The sequence below is a fragment of the Neovison vison genome, chromosome 12 (genome assembly GCF_020171115.1).
Source record: "Neovison vison isolate M4711 chromosome 12, ASM_NN_V1, whole genome shotgun sequence".
Taxonomy (NCBI): Eukaryota; Metazoa; Chordata; class Mammalia; order Carnivora; family Mustelidae; genus Neogale; species Neogale vison.
The window spans coordinates 96,748,038-96,766,694 of NC_058102.1; the positions used below are offsets into that span (position 1 = coordinate 96,748,038).

Below are 18,657 nucleotides of genomic sequence, written 5' to 3' on the forward strand. Positions count from 1 at the left end.
TCTGGAATCATGACCTGAGCTGAAGGCAGAGACTTTAACCCACTGAGCCACCCAGGCGCCCCATTACATATTCATTATTAATAGCAAAGTTGCTTTTCATGTCTGATAGCCGAAGGAGATCAGATAAAATCCAGTAGTATTTTAGAGATAGGAATGGGGATGAGGCAGGGCATCAGATTGGGAGATATTTTATAGGGGGACATTTGCTTGTAATGTTTGCAAACTAGCAAAAGTCCTGTTTTGTTTTGTTTTGTTTTGTTAAGTTTTTTTTATTTTTTTAAGTAATCTCTGCCCCCAACCTGGGGCTTGGACTTACAACCCTGAGGTCTTCATATGCTCTGCTGACTGAGCCAACCAGGCACTGCGAAAGCCCATGTTTTTAATAAAATCTGAGGTATCTTGTTAAGATCTAGAAAATGTTAACTCCTTTCATCCCTCCCCTTTCCTTTGTTACTCTTTTCTCGCATTTTTAAAATAGTATTTTGACCAAATTTTACCTTCTCATACCGAGAGCAGACTCTTAGGACAGAAATGGAAATGTATTTTCAAGATATTCTACACTTGAAATTCATATCAGACACTGAATCCTTAACTCCCTAGCAGTGAAGATGTGTTACTGAGAAAGATACTGTGTTTGAAATGCTTGCTGTCTGGATTTTAAAAAACATGGGTGAGGAGTTCATTGAGGTATAGAGTAGAGGAGGCAGTTACAGAATTTTCACTACCATGTTCATGCTTAGGTATGAGGTGGTTGAGGAAGTACAACTAGAAGTGAAGAGAGCTGTAAGATCAGAGAGGCCTTATGTGATGTACCTCTTTAGTGCTGTGTTAAAGTGAATGAGCAAAACACAAGCTCTAAGACAAATCCTATCTGTTCTTTTTTCTGCTCTCTACCTTGTTGATATTCCCCCTTGTACTCTGTATCAGTTCTGCAGTGGGAAAAACAAACAAACAAACAAACAAACAAACCACCTTTGTGTGCTTGAACCTAGTTGCCTGTGTCTCCCCCTCCCCACCCCACCCCCAGCATACCTGAAGTTTTCCCTGATCTTGTTTTGGCATGTTTTCCTATATTGAACTCCCTTGTCAAAGAGTCTCTGTTCCTCTACTTGAATTCTATGAAGGCAAGCAATACAGGTGTGCTTCATAGAGCCAGTTGTGATTTCTTCATAGTTTTCTTTTCCCCTTCTCATCCCTGTGGCTGAGATACCCTATTTGTAGGGAGCATAAACTTTTTGGAAGGTCCCTAGTGCTTTGGGGGGAAAACTGGAGTGGAGTAGCAACTTTGCTTGGACTTGGTGAGATTGATTGATTGATTGATTGATTGATTTTTGGGGGGCTGTGCTTTCTCAAAGCTATTTGCAATTGTTCCCAACTATAGCAGCACATAAGGGTCACCAGGGGACCCTTTTTAAAATACATCTCCCTAAGGGGCACTTGGGTGTCTCAGTGGGTTGAGGCCTCTGCTTTCAGCTCGAGTCGTGGTCCCAGGGTTCTGGGATCGAGCCCCACGCCGGGCTCTCTGCTCAGCAGGGAGCCTACTTCCCCCTCTCTCTCTATCTCTCTGCCTCTCTGCCTATTTGTGATCTCTGCCTGTCAAATAAATAAATAAAATCTTTAAAAAAAAATACATCTACCTAAGCTTTTCCTTTTGAGAGATTTATTAGTTTGGGTGAAACCAGAAATCTTCATTTTAAAATATTACAGGTGGGTCTGCTGGCTGGCTCAGTTGATAGACTATGAGACTTGGGTCTTGAGTTCGAGCCCCATATTGGGCATAGAGCTTACATTAAAAAACAGGTAGATATAGATATATTTTACAGGTGAAAAGAACCTGCTTTCCTAGTCCTCACTGTAATTTCTGAATGCTTAGGTAACTGTCCTCCTTCATTCTCTGTAATTTGGTTAAGATAGCATATACCTCCCTTCAAAGTTTTTAGCTTCCCTCTACTGCCTTCTTGACATTTTTGGTAGCTCTGCATCGCTTATCCTTAAAAGCAGCAGCTTCCTGGCTTTTAAGGGAGGGAGGTGGGGACTTTTAATAGAAACTTGGTTTCCAGGGGTCTCAAGTGTAAAGCCTTCATTTCCTCCACCTGCTTTGCTTTGTCCTACAATCAGCTAGAGCAAGACCGAGACGACCTCCTCTGGGGTTGGAGAGGAATGGGGGTGGGGGAAGGAGCTTGTTTTGGAGAAAGAGAAAAAGTGATGGGAGCTAGCGACTGAGAACAGTGTTTGGTTCTGAGCTGATTGTGTTTTGGGGCTTTAAATCCTGTAAAGATAAAGGAGATACAGTTCCTGGCCGTCTCTAAATCTCATGTAGCTTTAAAGTTCCTGGCACCCTGATGGCCCTAGAAAGTTGATTCTGATCCTACAGTTAAAATTTTTTGAGAGCAGGTAAGATGGTTTTATTGGGAGATATATTTTTTGTTATGTGTGTGGGAGTGTTAGAGTGTCTCTTTACTATCTATGTGCTAAAATGGCATACCTTTTACTAGTCCAACCTTTCGCTTTTGTCTTGCTTAGTTAAGGCTCTGTGCATTAGTTTTTAGGACCACTTCATGTTCCTTGGTCTGGCTGACATAAAGGCTCAGGAATAAACTTGTTCAGATGAATTTCAGAAACTGGGGCAGGGAGGTGACAGCTGTGTGTTTAAGCATCACAGTGTTTCTGAGAGAAAAACCATCAGTTGCTGTCATTCACCGTGAGAGTATAAAATTGGAAGCCCACTTACCCTAGAATGTTTCATAACCTTTACCTCAGGGAGTCAAGGCCATATCATTATTAATCTACCATTGCCTGAAAGCCCCCAGCCTCTGCTTTTCATCCTGCCATCAGTCATGTAGCAGTGAGTCAGAAAAGTGACCATAAAGCGCCATCCTCCTCATTTTGCCTCACTGTTTTACATTTCCTTGGAAAATCAGACTGGCCTGAGTACTATTAACATCTTCATATCGTTAATTCATTTATAAAAGGAGACAGTTAGAGGCACTTGGGTGACTCATTCATTAGACATCTACACTTTGATTCAAGTTGTGATCCCAGGGTCCTGGAATTGAGCCCCATATTGGGCTTCTTGCTTAATGGAAAGCCTGCTTCTCCCTCTCCCAGTCACCCTGTTTGTGTTCCCTCTCTGTCTGTCAAATAAATAAATAAAATCTTAAAAAAAAAATAAAGGGGTGCCTGGGTGATTCAGTCGTTAAGTGTCTGTCTTCGGCTCAAGTCGTGATCCCAGGGTCCTGGGATTGAGCCTCACCTCAGGCTCCCTGCTCAGCAGGAAGCCTGCTTCTCCCTCTCCCACCTTCCTGCTTGTGTTCCCTCTCTCAATTTTTCTCTCTATGAAATCTTAAAAAAAATAAAGGGGACAGTTAACTTGTTATTTTTGCAAAATGTGACCATCTTAGCTCACTATCAGTCTCTCTCCCATCATTCCAGGAGAAAGACTTCTGAGAAAATAACTGTTAAAGTGGGGTAAATAAAGTGGCAGAGTTTAGGTCTTGATGGAAATATACAGCAGATTCTTACACTGAAGAGTGTTGAATGTGAAGAGTAGCTGTCATTAAAACAGCCATATGAGGGGGCGCCTGGGTGGCTTAGTTGGTTCAAGCCTTCTGTTGGGATCCACATTGGGCCTGGAGGCTACTTGAAGCAAACAGACAAAAAAAAAAAAACAGTTATAAGGACACCTGGGTGGCTCATTCTGTTAAGTTTCTGCCTTTGGGTCAGGTCATGATCCTGGAAGTCCCAGACCGAAGTCCTGCATCAGGCTCCCTGCTCAGTGGGGCGTCTTCTGCTTCTCCCTCTGGTCCTCCCCCAGCTTGTGCCTTCTCACTCCTTCTTTCTCTCAAATAAATAAATAAAATATTTTAAAAACCAGAACACCCAGCTCCAACTCATAGTAGTACCTGAGTTGAGCTTCCCTGAAGTCTCTTCTCTGCTTATAAGGATATCTCTGACTGAATTTTTTAGATTGTTATTTCTTTTTCTTACACATGTGTAAGGAGGGATGATGAGTGAGTGAGCTGTTGCACTGACCAGGAAGGTCTGGCTTGGTTAATTCTTTTGGTTTCCTCTGAGAATAGTGAGGATATCTCATATTTAAATTCAGTAAGTATTTTAGCTTTGGGTTTTGGGAATTCTATTTCCTTAAATAAGCCCAAGTTACATTTGGGCCACTGCTTTATTTTTCCTAGTTTCCTTTTTTTTTTAAGATTTTATTTACTTATTTGACAGAAAGATCACAAGTAGGCAGAGAGGCAGGCACAGAAGGGTGGAGGGGAAGCAGATTACCCACTGAGCAGAGAGCTCCTTGCAGGCTCTCCTGATCCCAGGACTCTGGGATCATGACCTGAGGTGAAGGCAGGGGCCCAACCCACTGAGCCATCTGGGTGCCCCCTCCTTTTTTTTTTTTTAAGATTTTATTTTTTTAAAGATTTATTTGTGCATTTTAGAGAGAGCACAAACGGGAGGGGAGAGGGAGAGAATCTCAAGCAGACTCCACTGTGAGCGCAGAGCAAACATGGGGCTGGATCTTACGACCCTGAGATTGTGATCTGAGCCAGAACCAAGAGTCAATCAGATACTTAACCAACTCTGCCACCCAGGCACCCCTGATTTTTTTTTTTTTTTAAGATTTGATTGATTTATTGGGGGGTAGGCAGAGGAAGAAGGGGAGAAAGAATCTCAAGCCAAGAGCCTAAGGCAGGGCTGGATCCCAGGACCCTGAGATCATGACCTGAGCCAAAATCAAGAGTTGAATGCTTAACTGACTGAGCCACCCAAGTGTCTATAAGATTTTATTTTTTTAAGTAATGTCTCCAACCCTTGTGGATCTTGAACTAACAACCCTGACAACAAGAGTTGTGCACTCAACTGACTGAGCCAGCTAGGCACCCCCTCCTAGTTTCTTTTTATGATCCAGAGTGGCACTGGTAATAAAATTGAAAAAGGTGTATGTTTTCAGTACATAGCCCATGGAGTGCTAAGTAAATCAAAGTAGGCTCCTCTTGGCAGAGCAAATAACCCTGGCACACTAAGTTTGGAGTGGTGTTCTTTATTGTTTATTTATTTTATTCTTTATTGTTCTTTTACAGGATAAGACCAGTAAGTTTTGAAAAATGTTCTCTTGAATTTTTATCTTGAAGAAGCAAGTTGGGTTTGGAGAATAACAAAGCCACAGTCTACTCCATCTTGGGTAGAGATCTAATCCTTGGAACTCTTTGCCATAGAACAAAACAGTCAGTTTAGAAAGTAACTATGATGGGGCACCTGGGTGGCTCAGTTGGTTAAGCAACTGCCTTTGGCTCAGGTCATGATCCTGGAGTCCCGGGATCAAGTCCCACATCAGGCCTTCTGCTCATCAGGGAACCGGCTTCTCCTTCTATCCCTCGCCCCTTTCATGCTCACTCGCTCGCTCGCTCGCTCTCTCAAATAAATAAAATCTTTAAAAAAAAAAAAAAAAAAAGAAAGTATGATGTTCAGGCTGCCAGTTGTTGTAGCTGATCTTCCATTTGGGACTTAATTCCTGGCTACAGTGTATATGCCTTGGAAACCATTGACAAGAGTCCTTAATTTAAAATTTCTAGGGGCTTCTGGGTGGCTTAATCATTAAATGTCTGCCTTTGGCTCTGGTCATGGTCTCGGGTCCTAGGATCGAGCCCTCCATCGGCTCCCTGCTCTGCAGGAAGCCTGCTTCTCCCTCTTCTACTCCTCCTGATTGTGTTCCCCCTCTCGCTGTCTTTTTCTCTGTCAAATAAATAAAATCTTTTTTAAAAAAAAATAAAATTTCTAGTGATAACTTGGTACTTCCTTCCCCTCTCTTTTTCTTTCTTGGGGGTACTGAAGTATTTTTTAACTAATCCCATTATATTTAGAGATGAGTAAGTTCTTAAGGGACCAGCAGCAACCCTATAACTAACTGTACTTCATCTTCTAAGTTTCTGCCTTCGGATCTAGGTGTTGGATCCTTGTCTTTGGATCTCATCTCAGTACTTCTCTCTCACCTTAATACATCTGGCTAATAGAAAATATTTTCAAAACTGCTTGCCAGAGACAGGCCACACATTTGGCTCCAAATTTTATAGCTGTCAGAAGAAAGAGGAGAGCAGTTAAAAGTGTTTATAGTGATTCACAGAGTTAGGAAGATGAAAACTTAAAATTTGCTCGGCAAAACCATAATTAACAGAAAGAAGATTTCCCTATGGGTCCTCATAATGCAGTAATGTAACGAACAGGGGCTCCTGTGTGGCTCAGTTGGTTGGGCATCTGCCTTCCGCTCAGGTCGTGATTCCGGGATCAAGCCCCCCCATGAGGCTCTCTACTCAACCGGGTGTCTGTTTCTCCTGCTCCCTCTGTGATCTCTCTCACTTTCACTCTCTCTCAAATAAACAAAATCTCTTAAAAAAAAAAAAAAAACTTAAAAAAAGTAATGAACAATGGCATGCATCTTTACTTTTACTCAGTCTTAAATTTGTAAGTCCCATGAGGTTAAGAATCTTTGTCTTACTCATCCTTTATTCCCCATGCCAGAATAGTTGCCTAACCTAAGGAAGACACTCAGTGGATATTTGAAAGAGTAGTAGATGAATGGATTAATTTTGAATGGATTAATGGTGTTATTTAAAATGTTGATGGGAGGGGCGCCTGGGTGGCTCAGTGGGTTAAGCTGCTGCCTTCGGCTCAGGTCATGATCTCAGAGTCCTGGGATCGAGCCCCACATCCACATCGGGCTCTCTGCTCAGTAGGGAGCCTTCTTCCCCCCCTCCCCCATCTCTATCTGCCTCTGCCTACTTGTGATCTCTCTCTCTCTGTCAAATAAATAAATAAAATCTTTAAAAAAAAAATGTTGATGGGAGCAGATGTCTATAACTCATTGAAAGCAATTCTTCAGGGGCCTTTAGAGTACCTTAAATTGGATCTACAGAGTTAGAGTTTGGATCCTTGCTCTGTTCCCTGGGATATTACCTAGATTTTTTTTTTTTTTTTTGTCATTATTAGTTTGATGAAATTAGTAAAGCCTAGCAGCATAGATTTTTTTTTACGGTTTCATAAGCAGAAGGTGGTTTAATAGTACCACTGGTGGAGATGATTATGGTTTTGGCTGGTTTCTTATTCTGCCACACTTTAACCCTAAATCTGCTCATCAGTCCAAATACTTATTTGCCTCGACGCTAATGGGAATTTCCTTGTATTGGTAATGGGTCTGATTCTTACCTACTTTTTTTAAACTTTTAATTTATTTATTCATTCAGGTAATTGCTACATGAAACATGGGGCTCAGATTTCACAACCCTGAGATCAGGAGTTGCATGCTTTTCCAACTGAGTCAGCCAGGCACCCCAAGATTCTTACTTACTTTTGATGACCTTTTTTTTTTTTTTTTTTTTTTTTTTTAGTTTCAGAGGTAGAATTTAGTGATTCATCAGTTGCATATAACACCAGTGCTTTTATTACAAGTGCACTCGTTCATGCCCATCACCCAGTTATCCCTTTCCACACCCACCTTCCCTCCAGCAACCCTCAGTTTGTTTGCTAGAATTCAGCATTTCTTCGGATTTGTGTCCCTTGTCCCTCTCAATTTTCATTTTGTTTTATTTTTCTTTCCCTTCCCCTATGTTCATCTCTTTTGTTTCTTAAATTCCATCTGAGTAAAACTATATGGTATTTGTCTTTCTCTGACTTACTTCGTGTAGTGTTATATCCTCTTAATTCCATCTGTGTTGTTGCAAATGGCAAGATTTCATTCCTTTTGATGGTTGAGTAATATTCCTTCATAGATAAGCACACCACATCTTTATCCATTCTTTTCTTTCTTTCTTTTTTTTAAAGATTTTATTCAGTTGAGACGGAGACAGCACAAACAAGGGGAAAGATGGAGAGGGAAGGGGACCAAGCTGACTCCCCGCTGAGCAGGGAGCCCCATGCAGAGCTCAATCCCAGGATCCAGAGATCATGACCTGAGCGGAAGGCGGACACTTAACTGACTGCACACCTAGACGCCCCTTGATGTCTTTGCTTCTAATGTAGAAGCTTAGCTTCAGAATTTTGTTGGTGGTTTTACACTTTGTTTCAAAGACCAGGAGGAATGTTGCAGTAGAAATCCTCGCTGCCATTTATTGAGGAGCTTTGTGAGAACCTCTTCATTCTGAGCTGCAGTTTCACACATGTGATTTTTGTCTTGGGGCAGCCTTGAACATCTCAGTCTTTTCCTGCATCGGGCATTGTTTTCTTTATGTTGCTTGAGGATTTTCCAAATATGAAAGGGAAACAAGGAGAAAAGTGAATTTGAAAGTTGAAGACGTCTGAAGAGCTCAGTTTAGAATGATCTTATTCCAGGATGGGAAATACAGTGATAGGATTCATGGGGGGTACTTGGCTTTATTAAATATACGTTCTGCTTTCTATCCTGTGCTTTGAATATGGGCACTCTCTTCTGCACAACTCTCTTTCTCATTTTTACCAATGATCTTCTAAAAAGATAAACAAGGCAGCTATTGGGAGATAGGAGGATTATGTATGCTGAAATTATTGATGTCAGTTGGGTTGCTATTTAAATCTTGAGTGAGAGAACGGGCAAGTGAAATATGGATCGATCTGAACATCCAAGGCCTGTGTTTAGTCAGTGAGGACAGGTTCCTCCTCTGGTTTTCAATGCAGGTTGTATGTTTTGAAGAGTTTCCACTTGATAGGAAATAAGGGCACTTCACATTCCAGCACTGTTCTTCCCACACGGGAGCATACATGGGAAGAAAAAAAAAGATTTGCTGGTGGTTAAGGGATCGGGGGAGGAAAGTGAAGGAGGAATGAAGAAGGGAAAGGTTTGCAAATGCATGACACTGAGCTAGAGGGGTCAGTACTGCCTGCAGATGCACAACCCCATTTGTGCACTTGAGCATGGCCTGAGGGAGCATTGGCCTGATGAATGCAGAGAGAGATGCGTTCTGATCGAGGTAATTTCCCTCAGATGGGTCTCACCATCTCATGAATCAAAACCTGTCAGCAAGGAGCTAAAGATGGAGTGAAGTTTATTGTACGTTTGTTTCCATGCGACACCGTCACGCTAGAAGGGTCAAGTGAGAGAGATCATTAGAACTGTGTTGATTTACTGGGCCTGTTGTGCACTTTCCCTGCAGGGCAAGGGGGAAGGAGGCTTTAGGAGGGAAGCTGAGGGGCTCTGGGTGGGGAGGGAAGGGCAGGCATGCACAAAATAAATAAAACCCTCACTCCTCTCTGTGGGTGAGGGGTGGGCAGGCTGTTTGTAGAGGGGTGGGAGGATCTGTATTGTTTTGTTGTTTTTTTTTTTTTTTCTTTTCCCTAGAGACTCTGGTAGATTTGCAGCAGATGCTCTGCCTGGATGTCCAGGAGAGACACCAAAGGTCTGATTAAAAAGGGAAGCTCCTGGAGAACTCTTCTGATATTAGCCTTAGTGGCTAGAGACGTATACCCTCTCTCCTTCCCTCCCTCTATCTTTCCTCACCTTTGAGCTGAAAAAGAAGCACAGAAAATTTAATTTGGAAGTCAAAATTCCTGTTTCAGGTTGTAGCAAAATAACCAGAGAAAAGGCTGTCCCACACATTCTAAATAGACATAGGCTTTGTGATGAGATTTGTATAGGGAGTGGCCCCAGGGTTTGTGCTGAAACACACACACACACACACACACACACACACACACAACCAGCTGGGTTTTCAAAGTACCACCTCCATCTCTCTGATTTGAACTGGGCTGAAATAACCCTACCTCTGAATTGAATGAAGATAAGTATGTAGTAGTAGTTCAGCAATATAAAGGTCTAGTTCAGCCTTTCCTCAAGAAGGATATGGGATGCTCCTTTTATTACTCTAACACTGTGCTTGGCCTGGAGATTTAGTGAAATGGAGCTATTTCACCTAGAATATGCTGTAGAGATTCTCATTTTGAGTGTTCCATTTTTATCTCTTACTCAGTTTATCTTAATGGTGGTAGACAAAGAAAACTTTTCCTAGTAACTATATTAGGGCTGTGTTCATTGGAAACCTTCCTAATTCTTTTATTACAGTTCAACAGATGGAGTAGCCAGTTAGGCAAAATTAGAAACAAATTCATTAGAGGAAATCTTTAGTGTAAGATTACAAACTGGAGTCTTTTCCCTAGATCCCAGATAGTTACAAAGTGGAAGTATACAGAAAGGGGGTGGGATCCTAGCATTGACCCAGGTTATTTGAGTGATAAGGAAGTTGTTGAACTAGTTTTACAGCTACTTTTAGCTAAGGATCCTTGCTATCCTCTTCCTTTGGGAATTAAGCACTTCTTCCATTCTGCTTTTATTCTTCCAAGGAAAGGGTTGTGTGAGATAACCTGAGGAGATGGTAGAGCTAAGAAAGTGGATTCTTGAGTAAAATGTCCTGGGTCCCATTCCTGGCTCTCTGCCACTTACTATTTGTGAGACTTTGAGCAGGTTACTTAATTTCTCCAAGTTTCTGTTTTTTTATCTGTGAAATTAGTTTAGTCATAGTACCTAACTATGTATGTCGTAGTACCTACTATGTTTGAGATTATTAGAAGAAGTAAATGAGGAGTATCTGGTTGGCTCAGTTGGAAAAGCATGTGACTCTTGATCTTGGGGTCCTGAGTTCAAGCCCCACATTGGGTGTAGAGATTAATAAAAAGATAAACAAATGAATAAACTTAAATAAGTAAATGAGATATTTCATGTAAAGAACTTCATACAGTACCTGGCACAAAGCAAACACTCAGATGTTAGTGACTATAATATTATCATCATTATTTTAATTTCTGATTATGAAAAACAAGAATACTTTGGGGGGGGTGCCTTCGTGGCGCAGTCGAAGTGTCCAACTCTTTTTTTTTTTTTTTTTTTTAAGATTTTATTATTTATTTGACAGAATGAGACAGCAAGAGAGAGAACTCAAGCAGGGGAATTGGGAAAGGGAGAAGTAGACTTCCTGTGGAGCAGGGAGCCCGATGCAGGGCTCAATTCCAGGACCCTGGGGTCATGACCTGATCCAAAGGCAGACGCCCAACCACTGAGCCGCCAGGCACCCCGATTTTTTTCTTTAAGATTTTATTTATTTGAGAGAGTGAACGAGAGAGAGAGAGAGGAGCGGGGGGAGAAGCAGACTCTCCTCTGAGCAGGGAGCCTGACTTGGGCTCTGTCCTGGTACTCCCCGATCATGACCTGAGGTGAAGGCAGACACTTAACTGATTGAGCCCCCCAATCTTGATTTTTGACTCAGGTCACGATCTCAGGGTCCTGGAATCGAGTCCTGCATTGGTTTGTGTACTCAGTGGGGAATCTGCTTTAGAATTCTCTCTCTTTCTCTCTTCTTCCCCCCCTTCCCCCCCCCCCCCGTTTCAAACTGTTGAGAGCCTTCTGTGACTTTGCTGGGCATTCATAATGTTTGGCTTTCTTTATACATTCTTCAGAAATACCACTCTGGCCTCTTTGTCTTCCATCTCTGGGCAAGTAAATGGAATTTGTAAGCAGTGTTCAAAAGTAGTTTGGGTGCCTTCTACCAACACTTTGTCTTCACGTGTTACCCATTTAAGCCTCAGTGTTCATATCTCTGAACTATAAGAATTTCTGCTGAAATTTGTTGTATTTTTTGTGGGTAGTTCTTATGTTTTCTTGACTCCATGTCTCTTACGAATATTGAAGCCCTACTTAAAATTAAGTTTTTAGTCATTCTTAGGGCCAGCATACTGTATGCTTCCTTAATCAGTTTCCTGTCTATTTTTTTGTGTGGTGATCCTTAGTTTTTGGCACAAAGTTGGCTGATATATTATAACCATTAAGTTATAATTTCATCTCATGAGTGGAGGCTAGCTTGTTTCAATTCTTTTCTTTGTCCTTGAATAGTCTGAAGATGATGAGAAGCTGAAAAAGAGGAAGGAGCGATTTGGGATTGTTACAAGTTCAGCCGGAACAGGAACCACAGAGGATACAGAGGTAAAATATACCTAGAGTGCTTCATAGAGCCCTTTCTTGAAAGGAAGTGAGGGTGAAGAAACATTATTTTCCTGGCCCGCTTCTTAAGTGCCCAGATAATAAGATCTTTTTTTTCTTTGCTTTATATCTGTTCTCTGGGTAAAGTAGCCACATTGAATTCCATCAGTATACTTAATTTGGTGTTAGAGCCATTTAGCCTGGAAATGAGCACAAAACTTGGAATCACAAAAGCTTGGGTTTGAAAAGTGACTCTGCCACTTCAAATTACTTACAAGTTATGGCAGTTCTCTGAGCCTGTTTCATCATCTGGGATGTAGAGATAATACCTACCTCAAAGTGGTATTTTAAACATGAAATTATTATATGTAAAAAGGAATGATACTATGTAAAATGCTAGACACAAAGCCTGTCTATTACATTTGGTAAGTAGCAATGTCTCTGATTATCTGCTAGCCATAATTCTTTGATCATTTAATGAAGACTTGGCCAACTAAGACACAAGTATAGTTGTGCCTAACTCCCCTCTGGAATACCTCAATGGACTCAAAAGAGATTTCTTGTTCTTAATCACTTTATCTATAACTCGTTTCTTAAATGAAAGAGTGGCTTTTTAAATTTTGTTTTTATTGTTTGTTTTGTGGGTTTTTTTGTGTGTGTTTTTTGTTTTGTTGTTGTTGTTTTTAAAGATTTGTGTTTGTCTATATCCCAGCTTCCTCTAGAGTAACTCACATTAACTGAGACCCTGAGCATTGGCAAGACTACTTAGAGGTTTGACAGACAGTATTGATTCCAATATTGATTTGATGATTTAAGAGTATATCTATAATAGGGGCTGCTGGCTCTTTCGGTAGAGAATGTGACTCTTGACTTGGGGTTGAGAGTTCTAGCCCCATGTTGGGCATAGAGATTACTTGGAGTGGGGGGCAGTGAGTATTTATGATGTCACCTTAGGTGTACATAAAGAAGAGTTGAAATAGTGAATATGTTTAGAATTCTGAAAGTTTCTTGGGTGGTGAAGAATTTGCTGTATTCTTTCTTCCTTTAAATCTACCTCTGGAGATGGCTTTTGTTTGTTTTGTTTTAAAGTAGTCTCCATGCCCAGCATGGGGCTTGAACTCAAGATCCTGATTTCAGGAGTTGCATGCTGTACCACCTGAGCCAGCCAGGCAGCCCTGGAGATGAACTTTGAAAATGTATTCCCTCACACACTCAGAATCTTATGAAGCATTTTTATGAATAGATAACCAGAGTAAGTGTTATAAATAAACCCTTGTAAATAAAACCTTCATCAGTTTAGATCTCCATTAGGAAGAACTTGAAAGACTCCGTATTCTTTGAGCTACTAATTCAGAATAAAGCATTACCTGTTGTATCAGCTTACTTATTGACTTGCCAGGATGAGCTAGAAGTAAACTTAAAGGCTTGTTTCAATTCTAGTAAAATTACTCCCCCTTTGCCAAAGAAACTGTTGAACCAGCCATATTTACTAAGGTAGTACATTTGGCTTCTCCAGGATAATGCAGATGATTTTGTTGGTTGGCAACAAATAGTAGCTTTTATGGGGAGAGTCAGTGCATGTAAGGGAGTACTAACTTTAGATGTTGATGGAGTTTACATGAAACAGATGACTAATTTATTTGATTTCAAAGAACTGTGTCAGTAATCCAGGTAGAGTGAGCTGGGCTTATATATACTTTTCTTTTCTTTTTACTCTAAATTAAATCTGAATGGAATGGTGGGGGGAGTCCCTGGGCACCTGGGTGGCTCAGTCAGCTAAGCATCCAACTCATGATTTTGGCTCAGGTCATGATCTCAGGGTTGTGAGATCAAGCCCTGCTTCAGGCTCTGTGCTGTGTGTGGAACCTGCTTAAGATTCTTTTTCTCGGGACACCTGGGTGGCTCAGTTGGTTGGACGACTGCCTTCGGCTCAGGTCATGATCCTGGAGTCCTGGGATCGAGTCCCGCATCGGGCTCCCAGCTCCACGGGGAGTCTGCTTCTCTCTCTGACCTTCTCCTCGCTCATGTTCTCTCTCACTGTCTCTCTCTCAAATAAATAAATAAAATCTTTAAAAAAAAAAAAAAAAAGATTCTTTTTCTCTCTGCCCCTCCCCCCCACCTCCCTGTCTTAGAGGGAAAAAAAAGTTCCCTCTTTGCTAGGGGCAGTGGTTTGAATCAGCATGAGGGACTCACTGCTGTTCTCAGTCACTCCGGGAACAAAAAGTTCTTTCTCTCCTCCCCCACTTCTCAGTTTGTGCTTCTCTCCAGTGCTGACTCCCTTGAGTCATGTTGGGGACTCCCCTCCTTACCATTTATTTTTTTGGCACTGAAGATTTATATACCTCTCTGGATTTGGAGGCCCAAGGAATAGCTTTTGCTTGGGCCTTACTGCCTAGAAGGGCATCCCCTTCACCTCTATGAAAAGATAGCATTTGCCAACCCTTTGTCCTCTGAGATCTCCCATCTCCCCGCTGACTGGAAGATTCCCCAGTCTGTTAAGAGTCCATTGTTTCCAGACTAACTTGCTATAAGGCTGAGTTGCCTTCTCTCCTTCAGGAATCTACTACTATTCTCTTCCTCCTCTTCCCCCACCCCTACTCCCCACAGTCTTCTCCCCTTCGTTCCACCAAACCTCCTCAGGTCTAACTGGATAACTAGAGAGATTCAGGAATGAAATCTCTGACTGCCAAGCTTAAGCCTGGGTCTTCCCTACTTCTTGGACCTTGTGATAGTTCATGTGAGTTTGGATTAAAGCCGCCAGGAACCCATGCCACTGTTGTCTTGCAATCTAATTTTTTTCTTCTTCCTTTTTTTTCACAGGCAAAGAAGAGGAAAAGGGCAGAGCGCTTTGGGATTGCCTGATGAAAAGCTCTTAATGCTTTCTGTTCTCCAGTGGTTTCCATCTTCTCTGACTTTTCTTGGTCATATATATACCTAAATGCACAGTCATGTGCCTAGGTCCTGCCTTGCAATGAGATAGCATGTACCCCGGGTACATCCAGGAACTTCAGCAGCAGTTTGACTCATTGCTGTTCCAACTTTAAGGTTGTTGTTCTTGTGTTGTTGTTTTTTAATTATTATTTTGCTTGTTAATAAAAAAACAAATAGAAAAGAAAACAATGTGTTTTATTAGGTGCTTCTTCTGAGTTTTTAGAGCCAGATCAGACCAGATAAGGGGAACTTCAGGGACAAATACTACAGGGAATTAGCCATAATGCCTTTATCCTTTAGAAAAGAGAAGAAGGAAAAGGATTTGAGTCTATTCCTTTAAGCCTATTTATTCCCTTCTCTCATACTCACAGGCATCCTTTTACTCTTTATCCTTCATGAAGAGGCCAAGTTTCACCCTATACCTTTGCTTCAGCAGGTTGGCATGACCCATTGGGGTACAGTAGGGGGAACACTGAGTTTTAGGTATAGAGAATATAAATATAAGGACTGATGATTGGTAGTCTGTTATGGACTGGCGTCTAGAAGGACTCTGTTTTCAAGAGTGACCTAATGAGATACTGTTTAGTTTCATCCAAGGCCAATATGTAGGACCCTGTTGGTTATGCACTTCAGGAAAGGAAATGTGTTGGGTACTCCTCAGAGCTAGAAGAAATTGGAAGGATTCAGAGCATGACAGGATGTTAGCGGTGTTAAGCATTGTTGTCTAGATCCCGTTGGGAACATGAGCAGTGGACTGGAGGCTTCTGTTTTGTGTGTGTGTGTGTGTGTGTGTGTGTGTGTGTGTGTGTGTGTTTATAATCTGTTAGAGGTGTTAAGCATTGTTGTCTAGATCCCATTGGGAACATGAGCAGTGGACTGGAGGCTTCTGTTTTTTTGTGTGTGTGTGTGTTTATAATCTGTTAGAGGTGTTAAGCATTGTTGTCTAGATCCCATTGGGAACATGAGCAGTGGACTGGAGGCCTCTGTTTTGTGTGTGTGTGTGTGTGTGTGTTTATAATCTGTTAGAGGTGTTAAGCATTGTTGTCTAGATCCCATTGGGAACATGAGCAGTGGACTGGAGGCTTCTGTTTTTTTGTGTGTGTGTGTGTTTATAATCTGTTAGAGGTGTTAAGCATTGTTGTCTAGATCCCATTGGGAACATGAGCAGTGGACTGGAGGCCTCTGTTTTGTGTGTGTGTGTGTGTGTGTGTGTGTGTGTTTATAATCTCTACACCCAGTGTGGGGCTCAAGCTCACAACCCCAAGATCAAGAGATTAAAAGCTGTGTGCTTTTCCGACTGAACCAACCAGGTGCCCCTGGAGGTTTCTACTTTCTAATCAAGTCCTGTGCTAGTTTGTCTTGCTCCATTACAGAAGTATACTGTTGTAGTGGCAGCGTTTCTTAAATATTACTAAAATCCATTTTCCTTGCTGAGTCTTCTACTTAGAAAGGTTTGATTTTCTCCAGGCAGGCTGCTGCTCATTTGCATTTGATGTTCACCAAGATCTGAGACGTGCTACTTTTCTTTTTGGGTATTTTGGTGTACGGTTTCTACTCCTAATCTTTGTTTCTGCACATCTCTATAAAGTTAGTTTTTGTTTGCTTTGAGAATAAAACTTAAGAGCCTGGCACCTTACCTGAGAACTTTACAGGGATCAGATCCTGTGTTGTGATTTAATTCCTTATTTCCATTTCTACTACAACCTGTCTGGTTTTTGATTAATAGAAAAGTAATAGTTTGATCCCTTCCTAACAAGAATCTCTTTTCAATAGTCTCTTCGGTTGCTGAGTAGGGCAGGAACCCAAGTTTAGATGCTTTAGGAAAACTGCCTTGGAGAGCAGATGCAAAGCTTGCCCATTTATTGTGAATTTTGCCCCAATTTGACTTTGGAGAGGTGAACAAAAGGGAGCACTGATTAAACAGTTCCTTCCCTCCCTTCCCTCTGGCCTCTTCTATTTGCCTGCCTTTTTTTTTCTCCAGGCCCTGATCTTTAGGCTGACTTTTCTGTCTATTCTGTTTCTGTCTGAAAACAGAGCCACAGAAAATTAGTTGTTTTATAGCTTAAGAGAGATTATAGATTCAGTAAGGGTTTTCTACCCAAGAATGGGAAAATAAGAAATAGGTAAAGGATAGAGCACTGGGTTCTTCAGAAATTTTCTGTACTTTGTCTCTATCTTCTGAAACCTTCCAGAAAGGTATTCAGCCTTCCCCCAGGATTCTCTTTCTGAGGCTTAATCATTCTTTTCCCCACTCAGCTCACTTCCCCAGATCTTTGATACTGTGTTTTTTCTCAGTTTCTGTGGATTTTTAAATAACTTTTTTCATCCTATTCTAGCAGCTGTTTTTCTGTCAGTCAGAAGTCTCTCCCCTCCAAGCCTAATCACCATATTCTCCTCTTCCTGTCTCATGGTAGTCATTCCATGCATACTTTCTGAGTATGAAAGTTCAGGATGCCTATGTCTTTTTACTAATTCAATCTTAAAATAGGAAGTCCAGGCTTGTAGTTCTTTATCCAGGTTCCAAGTACCCTTCCTTCCTATCCCCCAGTAGCCCTGGTATGGCTGATCGAGGATTCATATGCAGTTAGCTGACTCTAGTCTTTTCCTTATTCTGAAGCTGTGACATTCTCTGTATACCTGGGAGCTCTTAATGAGGGAATCTATAAAAGATGTGGAGGGAACTAGTTTCCTCAGTGGTAAATCTGCACCTTTTTATGGTTCTCTTAAGAACCAGGGGACCTGGGGCGCCTGGGTGGCTCAGTGGGTTAAGCCGCTGCCTTCAGCTCAGGTCATGATCTCAGGGTCCTGGGATCGAGCCCCGCATCAGGCTCTCTGCTCAGCAGGGAGCCTGCTTCCCTCTCTCTCTCTCTCTCTCTCTGCCTGCCTCTCCATCTACTTGTGATTTCTCTCTGTAAAATAAATAAATAAAATCTTAAAAAAAAAAAAAAAACAACATGGGATCTTTCTCTTTTTCTGAACCATTACTCTAAACTGCCCCTTCCCTCCACCCCAACTCCTGGGAACTTATGAATTACAACACTAGAAGCTTCTACAGGGGTGAGAGCTATAGGAAGGAAGATGTGAATAAGAGCAGGACTTCTTGGGGTTGAGTTCCATTGCCATGTCTGACTTGAGAAACAGATGAGGGGGAAGGAGGGAACTTTTGTAAATAAGGGAGAATAGCTTTTTCTCTATTTTCTTCATGTGGGCCTCTGACAATGTTGTTCCCTCTGATTATTGAAATCCACTAAACTCTAACCTCTCCTTCATGTTCCATGTCCACATTCTTGTTTTTCCTTTCAAAGGAATTGAAAAATAATGGCAGATTTTATACCTTTGCAGACCCTTTGTGCCCAAGGTAGATCCCAGCTTTCTCTTTATTTTTCTTGTCCCTTGCTCTCCCTGTCTTTAGTTTTTTGACTTCTCAGATTACTATTAATAGAGTAGATTAGAGTGGAATATTATATAGTATTTAGGTGTAATTTGTTCTCCAGTACTAGCTCTGCTGGCTCTGAGACTGGGCACCTCGTGCCATGACTCTCTCCATACTGTACCAATAGCAAGTGACCCTATTGTGAAGGCTGCTATTAGGACTGATAATAGGTTATATACTCAGCACAGTTTGCTTACTATAGTTTTCATAGTAATCATTCAGTAAGCTCTTAATTTTATTAGGTGATTTAGAGGGGAAATATTTCTTTTCCCTGAGTAGGTTCCAGTTAGAGGGTAGAGAGGGAGCTGAGTGGACTCATTTGAACATGGGGGAGGGGGGGGACTGCATGTAT

The 18,657-nt window shown here is 41.6% G+C and overlaps 1 protein-coding gene across 1 annotated transcript in view; it reads left to right on the forward strand.

The window, feature by feature from the left end:
• LOC122891676 (SAP domain containing ribonucleoprotein) overlaps window positions 1-15,058 on the forward strand; it is a 45,110-nt gene extending 30,052 nt beyond the window's left edge. Inside the window, exons 10-11 of the mRNA XM_044227524.1 lie at window positions 11,855-11,944; window positions 14,762-15,058. Coding sequence (XP_044083459.1) covers window positions 11,855-11,944; window positions 14,762-14,803 — 132 coding nt within the window. The 3' untranslated portion in view covers window positions 14,804-15,058. The remainder of the gene's footprint in view (window positions 1-11,854; window positions 11,945-14,761) is intronic.
• The last annotated feature ends 3,599 nt before the right edge of the window (window positions 15,059-18,657 follow it).